General features: G+C 35.5%; 1 protein-coding gene across 1 annotated transcript in view; it reads right to left on the reverse strand.

Moving 5' to 3' along the window:
- Window positions 1-13088, reverse strand: part of TBC1D15 (TBC1 domain family member 15) — a 55114-nt gene that overhangs the window by 1664 nt on the left and 40362 nt on the right. Inside the window, 5 exon segments of the mRNA XM_045290668.1 lie at window positions 143-229; window positions 734-850; window positions 4993-5090; window positions 5429-5528; window positions 9669-9769. Of these exon segments, the coding sequence (XP_045146603.1) occupies window positions 143-229; window positions 734-850; window positions 4993-5090; window positions 5429-5528; window positions 9669-9769 (503 nt within the window).

Genomic DNA, 13088 nt, shown 5'->3' on the forward strand with positions numbered 1-13088 from the left:
ACTTTGCTTCCAGAAGAAAAACCTATGTAGATCTCTCTCTCTCTCTCTCTCTCTCTCACACACACACACACACACACACACGCAAAGAAATACCAATACGAACACCAGAAAACCTTTGCAATCATTGAAGGCGTTGGTATACCTTGCATTTGGCCATCTGTAGAGAAATTGCTTCTGCTTTACATAGTACATCTTCCACATCAATTTTCATAGACAATTCATTGATATGCTAAAATGCATCAATACAGCAAAATTATAATCTGAAACCACAAGTAGTATTATATTCTGCTATATAAGCAATGCATTGCCACTTATGTTTCAGTGCAAATAAAACTCTTAAATATACTAACATACCAAATACTAAGGAAATTCAATATATCATTCGTCAGATTATTTCCATGTTTAATGAATAAGAATAGCAAATAAATGTATGGAACATTAAATCCAGCTGCTGTCCCAACTATGCTCTCTCTTAGTTGTAAACAAAAGAAATTTTCTACATAAAAGAGCATTTGTCGCATTTCCCTTTCTTCTTAATTAACCAGGTGAAAATAACTAGCCCAGAAGTATTTGTTCAACTGTCATTCTCAGAGTCTGCACTAGCACGAAATGTCAGTAATACAATTCAAGTTACTCCCAGATTCAGAAACACTCCAAGGAAACATTCTGTACCTCAGAGCCACCAAGTACAGGACATGGACACATTTGCACCTAAGTTAAGAAGAACAGTTACCTTAAGTATTTCATTAAAGCCATAGTGTTTTTCCATTATTTGCTGCTTTTCTGATTCCAGAATAGCACAACAGAGAAGAAGATGGAAATTTTTACATGGTAGTTCAGTCCACATTACCTATAAAAAATACAACTATTTAGTAGACCTTATCATTTCTAAAATTATCTTCCTCACAAATAGAAAGTTTAACACAAATGACTCCCATACAGAACAGAGGTTGTCTATTAGGGCTGTCTATCATTTTTCTAGTAAAGGAATGAGGGTATGGCATCTAACCTCTTAACAACAATGTAACAACAAGTTTACCATTATGTAACTATGACGGATTTCAGAAACAGCTCTTTAGTTAACCATAACAAGTAAACCAGAGTCTAACCAATGTAAGTTATAAATTAAAGAACCACAGGCATGAGATATATTTAAGGTATAAATAGCAAAATTTTCCATTGTTTTAACTTTTAGTTTCTCATTTTTAAATCATCGTATTATTAAAAAATCTGGCTAAGTCCTGGACATTACAAATGATTAGATTATACTCGTATAATGCATGGAATTAAAATACCCAACAAAGTCCAAATACATTCTAAGTATGTAAAACCTTACATTTCACATAACTGAGATCCCTGACTGTGAAAATAAGTGAACCAGCTTCTCAAATTGGCACATATAAAATACTTGACCAGTGACTATCCATCTTCCTTTTTTTCCTCCCATCTTCTTTAAGTATAAGTAATGCACTCTATTATAAGACCAAAATAATTTCCACCCTGGTAATATGCTTAAAATAACCTTCTCAGAAGATAAAGGGATCTACATAACACTGTTTGTGTGCATCTGAAATGTTTTCACTTCTTATACCAAAAGTAAATAAAATTGAAATCATTTTCAAACAGTGTCCAATTTTTGGAAACTACATTACAATACAATTAAACTTAAGAGTTTTAATTAAAGCTTCAATTATTTGGTAAACACAGACCGAGAAGTTATCCTAGCAATGTGTTAATAATATTCTGAACCCATCTTTTAAAGTAGTTGACTTACTGTATATACTCGGGTATAAGCTGACCTGAATATCAGCTGAGGCACCTAGTTTTACCGTTTAAAAATGTGCTGAACACCTTCCCGACACGATCGCTGAAGACAAATGTGTGCATAAGCAAATGTGGTGAAGAAAGTCAATGGTGCTCGGCTATCAAAAGATACAGTCTGGGGTCTTAAAGGCTTGCAGGTAAACAAGCAACCACCTAGCTAAGAAGCAACAAAGTACACATGGAAGAAGCACACCAGCCTGTGTGACCACAAGGTGTAGAAGGGACCAGTTATCAGGCATCAAAGAACAAAAAAATCTTATCAGTGGGTGCCCATCTTCCCAATATGATCACTGAAGACAAATGTGTGCATAAGCAAATGTGGTGAAGAAAGCTGATGGTGGCGGCTATCAAAGATATAGCATCTGGGGTCTTAAAAGGCTTGAAGATAAACAAGCGGCCATCTAGCTCAGAAGCAACAAAGCCCACGTGGAAGAAGCACACCAGCCAGTGTGTCCCCGAGGTGTCAAGGCAATCAAGTATCAGGCATCAAAGAACAAAAAATCGTATCACTGTAAATGAGAGTGAGTGCAGAGTGGAGACCCAAAGCCCATCTGTAGGCAACTGGACATCCTCTTAGATAAGGGTTGCGGGGAGGACATGAGTCAGTCAGGGTGCAAGGTAGCAACGATGAAACATACTACTTTCCTCTAGTTCTTAAATGCTTCCTCCCCACCACTATCATGATCCCAATTCTACCTTACAAATATGGCTAGACCAGAGGATGTACACTGGTACAGATAGGAACTAGAAACACAGGGAATCTAGGACAGATGATCCCTTCAGAACCAGTGGTGAGAGTGGTGATACCAGGAGGTGGAAGGAGGATGAGGGAGAAAGGGGGAACCGATTATAAAAATCTGCATATAACCTCCTCCCTGGGGGATGGACAACAGAAAAGTTGGTGAAGAGAGCCATTGGACAGTGTAAGATATGGCAAAACAATAATAATTTATAAATTATCAAGGGTTCATGAGGGAGAGGGGAGCGGGAAGGGAGGGGGGAAATAAGCAGCTGATATCAAGGGCTCAAGTAGAAAGCAAATGTTTTGAAATGATGATGGCAATGAATGTACAAATGTGCCTGACACATGGATGGATGTATGGATTGTGATAAGAATTGTATGATACTCCAATAAAATGACAGTAAAAAAATGTGCTGAAAAATTCAGCTTATACACGAGTGTATACAGTAAATAACAAACTATAAAACACTAAAATATTTTAGGCAGAGAACCTGTATCTTTTACTTCTTATTTCAGGACAGAGTGAGTGAGCACAAAGCAAAGGTCCTTCTCTAGTGGCAGCACATCACCAGTGGTACACAGGAGAATTATGGGAATCGATATCCGGCTGTCAGAGCTTCAACAGGCACCAGGGTCCCATTGTATATACATCTATTTTTAACCCACCCCTTTTGAGGGGAAATTCCTGTCATCCCTTAGTTAACATATGAAGATAAGGCACTAGGCCATTTTAATACATTCTTTTAAAAGCACACTGATTTATTGTTTTTCAGCAATAGTTGACCAGGATGCAAAATGGAACAGGAGAACATATACCATAAACATAGCAATGGACTTCCTCTAGGGAGGATAGGCAATGGAACTGCAGTAGTGATTAAAGAATACATAAACTATGCTTTTGCCCCACCTCCCCTTCCTTGGGGGTTGGGTGTGGGTGAAGGGTAAATTTAAAAGCAAATAAGTCAAAATGTTAATACACAAACATACCTCATTTCATCTGCCTTTTTTAAAAAACAAATTGAAGGTCTATGGCAACCCTGCGTCAGGTAATCTGCGGGAGCCATTCTACCAACGGCCGGTGCTGCTTCTTTCATGTCTCTGCGTTGCACTTTGCAATTCTCACAATATCTCAACCTTGTCTCTTCCCACCATTTATGTGTTATAGCATTTAACAATAGTTATTGGCATATCCTTCACGTATCATCCAATTTACTTATGCAGTCATATGTTGAAGAGTTGTGCAATCATTACCACAATCAATTTCAGAACATTTTCTTCTTATATTCAGTTATTAATTAGTTCCCCGTTTCCCTCTAACCACCCCTGACAGGTTCCTAAATAAATATTAATCCAGTTACTGTCTGTATAGACTTACCCATCCTGGATTTGATATTCAGATGATCAAACAAAATATAAACGGGAAGTGAAAAACAAAACCAATAATGACTAGACAAAACAGAGAAAAACCTTAAAAGCAGAAAATATTAAAAACTGAAACTTTAAAATGGGTCAGAATGGAGCTAAAACCTAATTCCATCTCTCATAGTTGACTTTACAATGCTATCTCATAGCACTGTAAGGCTATTCACATCCCTCCACTGTGGTCAGAGGGGATTCAACAGGGGCTATGGATTTGGGGCTTCCACCGTCATCCAGCCTTCTGCAAACCACATGGTCCAATTTAAGCTCTGGTATCATGCCTTCCTTTGGACTTGTATCATTTACAAGCCTTGGATCACACAGGCTGGTGTGCTTCTTCCATATAGACTTAGTTAACACCTCACTTAGATGGCTGCTTGTTTGAGACCAGCATTTAGTCTTGAAGCAGATGCTCTTCTTTGATAGCCAGGTACCATCTGATTTCTTCACTATACTTTGCTGTAACATCCAGATCTTCAGTGATCTCTTCATGAGGGCAAGCATCCAGCAGGGACATGTCATAAGAACATATTGCTCTTAGACTGGAGCGAGAATTAAGTGAGATCCCAAAATCCATTCTTAATCTGTGGTTATATCCTCTGGCTCACTTCATTCATTCATTATTTATTTTCAAAACCATTCAGTTGAGAATTAATACAGATATCATATCATTCCATAGTTCAATCACATCAACCTGGCTCACTTTCATTTTATGATAGATAAAATAATATAAAACATAACTTTTATAAGCACTAGGAAACAAAAAAAACTTATGTGACTCGCTTTACTGTGATGTTTGCATTTTTTTAATTTTTTTAATTTATTTTTTATTTATTTATTTTTTTAAGATGTTTGCATTATTGTGTGCTAGTCTGATATTGAATCCACATTATCTCCCAGGAATATCTATATATAAATCTCTAAGGTGTGATGTGTTTTATTAGTAGTAGTATTTTACTCTTAAGTTAAATGTTTTTTTATAATAAAATTTTTAAAAAATAACTTACCTCCCATAATCGAAGAATATCTAGAAAACTAAATTCCCGTTTAAATCTGATTAAAAGCCACCTGAAGCAAAAATAAAGATATCCAGAGTCCTGAGATTCTATTAAGAAGGAAAAAAAATTATATATACAGCTTATTCTTTTATTAATTTTTCCAGAATACAGTGACATATCTTATCTCACACTCATGTATGTTAGAATATTCTAAGTCTCATTTATTTAATAGCCTTCTATTTTACAAAGAAACAATACACATTTGGCAAGCTAATTTTTTAAAATCCACTAAATGACAAAAATAATTATACAAAGACAGTTTGATTCCCCCTTTTATTCCTGAGAGGAACCAACAGAACAGTAGTAGAGTATATCCTTCTTTAAGAATATTTTAGTATTTTCTGCAAATACCCTAGATTGCTGGATACGATTTTGATTTACTTACCTAAGTAACTGCAAAATCCACTGTCCAACAATCGAAGTAATGTGCTAAGCTGAATTAACTGAGTTTTCATGCCTTGCATTTGCTCTTCAAAATTTTGATGCTTTAAAAAAAATTGTTACAAAAATAAATACTAATTGTTTTATAGTATATAATCATTTATAACTAAAGCATGATGTCTGAGGACAAATATTGGACTGGCTATGTTAAACATATATATAATTGGTATAAAAGCTAAAGCAAAATTAAAAAGCAAAAAACTAAAAAGAATCCTTGGCCTCAAACTAATGGCTATTTTTGCCTGTATTCATTTGGTTTTGGAAAAAAAACATCTAGGATTGTGGAACTTTAGACTGACACATTTACTACTACACATCAAGTGACAGGATGAACGAAAATATTTATTTGGAAAATAAACATTCATCCAATTATTCTCATTGTTAGGTATTTTTCCAAATCAGTATGTAAAACAAAATTACACAACTTTTTAATAAGTTATCTCATTTTAAAAAGGAGTTACGATAATTTGTTACTTCTTTGACGCAAGGACAAAAGGGAGTCTGTGCAGTCAAAACTATGTTCGGGAAAATAGTGACACATTATTTGGATCTTGCACTTTCATTGTCTCCCAGTGTTCAAAGGAGTTTTCCAGAGGTCTGACAAGTGATGTCACAGGACAGAGTGCAGCAGCAGCCACAGAAAGCCAGCTGGTTTCAATCAGAACCAAAGAACATAGTGAGAAGAGGGAAGAGACATCCAGATTGCAAATGTAAACAACGCCTCCTCCCCCTTCTCAGTATAAGTTTCATTCTTGAAGTTATTTTAAGAAGCACACAAATGCTATGTACATTAACATATAAGAAGTTATTTTAAGTGAACTAATAAATATAAATTTATTGGTTTTAATTTTAAATATGATAAACAAGTATTTCAGAGTGTGAAAAGGGCCCAAGGCCACAAAGTTTAAAAACTGCTGTGGTTTACATGTTTTAAACAGTCCTCAGATTAAGTAATGAATAAATCTGCACAAAAGTAGTACTGTCAGAATGCTCCTCAGAAGCAAGGGGGGAAAGACTCTGTCTCTCGAACTCTGGATATGCGATCAGAAAGGACCAGTCCCTGGAGGAGGACACCATGGTGGTCAGAGTCAGTGAAAAAGGCCACCGCAGAGATGAGCCAGCACCACAACTGCAACAATCGGTCTGAACCCAGCAATGACTGTCAGGCAGCGCAGGACCCGGCTGTATTTTGTTCTCCTGTACAGAGGGGGCTCACTGAGAGTTGGAATCGGCTTGATGGTACCTAACAACTAACAACAATTACAACAAAGTGAATCCCAGACTAACATATAAGTCAAGAGAAAGGGTTGTCGGATCATTCTAATCTCTTCAGCCCATGGGAATGTGCTCCATGCTCAGCACTCCGTCCTGCCCTAGTGATGAGCCTCAACACAGTATCACTTCCTCAGATTGTTTACATCTCAGAGTACAACAATAATGCTTTATTATGAGACTCTTGATATTATAAATACCATATATATTATAAATATAATATATTAACATATATTATTATAAACAAGTCCTTCCTAAAGTAGGGGAGGGCATTTTAAAGGCTACCAACATTGATTATAAACTGGATACTCCTTATATGGCAAAGTGCATGGTGGGTATAAGAGTTCATTTGAGTTATACATTATGTATACAGAAGTGAGTAAATATCAATGAAAATAAATTTTGGGGCATTAGGCTTAGCAATTACAAAAGAAGCAAAAACTTACATGAAGTAAAACTATAAATAAAAATAAGGAATTAAGGAACAACAGCACAAATTTAAGTAAACTGAAACAATAGCAATGCCATGAAAAATTATATACAGTCCTTTCATACAAATGTTATGGGAGGAAAACTGTCACTAGACAATAGACTAAAAAGAGCCTTCAATAAAAAAGGTAAACACTTAGAACACTTACTGTGGGGAGAACCAATTAAGAATTTGAACCTCATATACAAAAATGGCAAATATTTTAAAATCTGTACTATAGATGTTCAGAAAGCAGTCGTCACGTTTGAGATCTAAATATACACATGCACAGAAATATGTATGTATGTATTGGATATTATACATCAATATACTTGAACATACCAATACTGGCTCAGTTTATTTTAAGAAACTAAATTCAATATGTCCATGATTTTTTTTCAATACCTATAATATAAGCTGAAAACTAAACAAAACACAGAGAAAAAATTCAAGTATTAATTCTACAAAATTCTGTTGGGCCACTACTACCTATTCTGCCAATAAAACAGAGATATAATCTCTTGGTCAAAGTGCTATCCTTAGTGGAAAGAGGATAAACCACAAAACCAGAAGGCAGACAATGATTTTTATATAAATAGCAGCAATTGTTCAGATCTTTATAACATTTACCTCAAGTTTCTAGAGCCCTTGGGAATACTTCGAACTAAAAAGGCAGGCAAACCATTCTAACAAAAAAGTAACAAAGATATAAGAGCTGTTAAAGGCCCCAATAAAATGATTAAATGAATAAAAAAATAATTTTAAGTAACACGATTAAATAAAATTAAACTAAAAAAAAAGTGAGGGTGGGGTGGAAAGGGGAACCGATTATAAGGATCTACATATAACCTCCTCCCTGGGGGATGGACAACAGAAAAGTGGGTTAAGGGAGACGTCGGACAGGGTAAGATGACAAAATAATAATAATTTATAATTTATCAAGGTTTCACGGGGGGGGGGGCGGCGGCGACGGATGAGGAGCTGATACTAAAGGCTCAAGTGGAAAGCAAATGTTTTGAGAATGATGATGGCAACAAATGTACAAATGTGCTTGACACAATGGATGTATGTATGGATTGTGGTAAGAATTGTCCAAGCCCCCAATAAAATGATTTTTTAAACAATTAATTTAAAAAGTAACAAAGACTATGCTATTACCAGAATTACAAATGATAAAAAAAAAACATTACTTTATGGAAAAGGCTCAGATCACTTGAATGTCTATTAATTTAACAGTGAAAGAACATTTTCAAGCAATCAAAATTTCTCAAACATACATCTGGAAAAAGACCAGAGTAAGGATGAGTTGGAACTGTGGACAAGAGCCTTGATGAGTGAATTCACCAAAGAGAGAAATTGGATGGAAAGTAAAGCAAGGAGAAAACACAAGTAAAGAAGAAGAAATAAGGGTTTCACTTGCAAATTTCACATCTGTATTCCAAAAACGATGAGTTAAACCCAAGGTTTAACGTTAAACAGGGAAATATTTTAAATGACTATGAATTCAGTCTTTATCCGTTTGCAAGTACATCACCTCAATACTCAATTTCAATGTCCATTATTAAGTGTATCTGTCTTATTTTGAAAAGCACAGTGAGTTATAGTCAGACTCTCCTGTTTGCCCTCTGCCTTTACTTCTTTCCAGCAAATTACCTGAGAAGATTTTTTTGGTTTCTTTCTCTGTTAACACTTTCTCTATACTATTGTCTCAAAGAGAGATTAGTAACAGTTAAAACATTCTCTGTGCTAATATGTACATATAGGTATAGTTGAAATCTTTTTTTAAGATTTCCTTTTATTGTTTTTTTAAAATCATTTTATTGGGGCTCATACAACTCTTATCGCAATCCATACATACATCAATTGTGCAAAGCACAACACATTTGTTGCCCTCATCATTCTCAAAATTCGCTTTCCACTTGGAATTCAACTCTTAAGAAGCATGTGCTCCTGAGCAAATAACGGTGAGTTACTAACAGAATGTAAAGGTTACACAGAGTTCAAATACATCTGGAGAAAAAAGTTACTATAATGACAAAACACTAAATGTTCGCAATAAATAAGGATATTACTCAGCATGACTAAGCTTTATCTTTGAGACAGATGATATGAAAGTTCAACTACTTTATACTGAATTGATCTATTTCATCAACATTCAATAAAGATTCGTGGCTCGTCTAAAATACAGAAGCATTTACTGATATTAAATCCTGATTCTTTCTGTATCGCAGGCATTTACACTATCTACTTTTTGTACTACAAACCATGTCATATTTCCAAGTCTCTTGAAAGAGCTATTTAAAAAAAAGAAAGAAAAGTAGAGACATCAAGTGATTTTTTAGCAACACATCAGATAATGTCTAAGTATAAAAATCAATCTTATATAAGATTATATAGTTGAAATTTTCAAAAGTTGAATATAGAAAGGAATGCTTTTTCTTACCATTTGGTCCATGTATGATGCAAAGCACCAAAAGGCATCCACTTCATTTTCCATCACATATAAAAGAGGGGAAAGCAAGTCGCTCATTCCTTGGACATATCCTAAGAATTAAAAAAAATAATGTCTCGGAAAATCTAAGTTTTATTTATCCTTTTTTTGTATCAACATTATTTCATTTTAGATTTGATCTTTTTGGTTTGGGAAACCAATGGATATTGGTGTTCATCATGGAAAGTAAAGAAAGAACAGGAGCTTAACAAACAAGTGAGAAAGATATTATAGTTGCTACAGACTGAGATGCTAGGCAGGTACAGACCATGTTAGTATATCAAGGGTGGGTTAGTCCTCATGGCTCAATTTTCAACCATAACAGTAGTATATTATTCAAACAATTTGCAAAACACATTTATCGTTCTTTCAAAGGCCCTTTACTATAAAGTTGTAATGAATAAAAATTTCTAAGAAACTAACTTAATCCTTTAAATCTTCAGTTTTCATCTGACATCACTACAATGTTTCTTTTGTAAGTCTTACTGAAGCAAGTAGTCAAATTAATCTTCAGACTCTGGTTGCTTTTAATCTATTTTATCTTACACATATGATCTGTGGGGTATGTCATGGGTTTTGGGGGTGGAATTAATGTACAAATTCTTCTTAATTAAAGAAAGATTAAAGCTGTTTAAATTAGCATTCAGTGACACTCAGATTCTGCATTAGTGCTGACTGAGGCACATCTTAATTAGCACTATTACTATTTCTGAAGTAGTTCCTAAAATCATATTCATAGCAAATTTGTTTCAGTAAGAAGGGGTGAGAAATGAACAGACTCATTATCACCCAAATATACACCTTTTTTTAAAAAGATTTTATTAGGGGGCTCTTACAGCTCTTGTAACAATCCAAACATCAATGTCATCAAGCATATTTGTACATATGTTGCCATTATACCTTCTTACACTGAAAAGAAAATTTTTATTACAAATACTGGTTAATTTTTCAAACAACTGAAGTTTTATGTCTTTGAGTACCAAACTTAAAAAAGAAAGAAAAATCTCTGGGGCTAGAAATCCCTGGGGTTAAAACAATAAGCACTCTTCTGTCTTTTTACAGACAGTATTTAGAGTATCGTTTAACCATTTTTTAAATATCTAGGATCATAATTATGAACAGATACAGCAAGAATGACAGCCGATAGAAACGGTCTGAAGTCTACATTTTACATTAACTGGAGTTGTATGTGCAGATGGTTAATGTGCTTTTTTGAAAACCCAAAGGTCAGAGTCCACCCATAAGAAAACCCTGGCGATCTGCTTCCAAAGTATGAACCACTGAAATCCTACAGAGCACTGTGACGTACACGGGGACCATGAATTAGAAGCAACTGAAAGGAAACTGGTTATGTAACAAACTAAAAATCTACCCTTCCTAGATTTCTTGTCTTCTTTAAAAATTTTCTGTCTCCTTTCTCCCTTTTGAGATTGTATTCCTTATCATCTAACGGAAAGAGAGCTGGTGGAGGTGCCAACCACGGGGTCACTATGACTCTGGATCAACTGACTGGCAGTGGGTGAGACTTGGTTTATTGCCTACAGGTTAAAGAATCATGTATAAAATAGGCCAAATTTACAGCCCAGGAAACTCTACTCTGAGTAAAAAGCAAGAAATATGGTCTACTGCTTCCCAATATACTATCGTGGTTTTTGAAAAGGTTATTTTTTAGAACTTTGCTATGTTTCAGGTAAGTCCTGAATCAATGAACTTTACAAAGAGTGTCGGGTAGTATAGTTTGGTCAAGTAGATATGGCAAACTATTCCATCAGCTAACTTGGGCCCAATGCCTTTAAAAACTGAGCATTCAAGAAGACCTGTTACAAAATAGGTATCAATTCCTGTCTCAAAATTATCACCTGAAATGAATGGGAAAAAAACAACAAAAACAAGGCAACAGCTTCTGGACCCTAGGACACTGGTGTTATTCCTTACAGTGCCAACAGAGACTCACATGGCGGTGTGTGGGGATGAAGACGGCGGCGGGAATGAGAACCCCGGACAAAGAGCTGGGCCTACTCCAGTCTAGTTAGCCACTACTTGTGTGACCTCTCTACATCAATATAACCTCATCCACAAAATGGAGGTTACTTCCCTATCTTCTTCATAAGGCTGCTATTAGAATTTAAATATTTTTTTAAAAAGTATACAGTAATAGTACTTTATAACCTGGTAAGCACTTATCAAAATGCTTTCAGTGGTTCAATTTGAGCCTCAGTAGACATGTGAAAAACAGGATTGGTGCATTTACATTTTAAAGAGCAATGACTAAGCAAAAAAGCAGTACTATATAATCAGAGAAATCGTTATTAAACAAAAGTATCAAAATGTGAACCTACTACTTGTCAATACAGCCTCTATGTAGGTCTATCCATTTCTGAAAGCATTATTTCCATCCCTCTTGCCCTTCCCCAAACAAGGCTGCATTTCTCGATTTGCACCACCATCAAAATGGTGAATTCTGCCATCCTCGAGACTCAGATCTTGTTCCTTTTCAATGTTCATTGAGTTTGGAAAGCAAAAAAGAAGTTTGAAGGGGCAAGATCAGGGAAGTAAGATGGATGAGGTATGCTTTCCCAAAGGAATATTCATAGGACAGCCCTTGTTACTTTTGAAGAATGAGCAGATAGATAGTGTCCTGGTGGAAAAATATTCTTTGGTACAATTTTTCTGGCCCTTTTCTCACCAATGCTGTTTTCAGTTTTCTCAAAACTTCTTCATAATAAGCTCATGTGATCACCATGTCCTTTAAGAAGGTTCATCAAGGTTTTACCCCTTTGGGATCCCAGAAAATAATCACCATGGCCTTCTAAGCCAGTGATTCTCAACCTTCGTAATGTCACGACCCTTTAATATAGTACGTGTTGTGGTGACCCCCAACCATAAAATTATTTTCATTGCTACTTCATAAATGTCATTTGCTACAGTTATGAATCAGGCGACTGCTGTGAAAGGATCATTCGACCCCCAAAGGGTTCATGACCCACAGGTTGAGAACCGCTGTTCTAAGCTGTCATCTCTGCCATGAATTGTACTGGCCCCTCAAAGGCCCTCAAAACCAACTGTTTTGATTGACCTTCACTTTCTGGATCAAACTGATAAATCCAACACATCCCATTACAATTTGCTCCATAAAGTTATCTTCATTCGCTTCCATCTTGCTTAAAAACTAATAGAGAGATCAGCTCTCAGTCAGCGGATCTCTACACAAGGCTTTTAAGACCCATCAAGCGATAAGCCCGCTGCAGTTATTTTTCTTCAATTTTCTTCAATCAGTTTCTTTTTTTTATTAAACATTTTATTAGGGGCTCATACAACTGTTATCGCAATCCATACACACATCAATTGTGTAAAGCGCATTTGTACATCATT

The sequence above is a fragment of the Echinops telfairi genome, unplaced genomic scaffold (assembly GCF_000313985.2).
Source record: "Echinops telfairi isolate 266 unplaced genomic scaffold, ASM31398v2 ScPeMD7_2;HRSCAF=8, whole genome shotgun sequence".
Taxonomy (NCBI): Eukaryota; Metazoa; Chordata; class Mammalia; order Afrosoricida; family Tenrecidae; genus Echinops; species Echinops telfairi.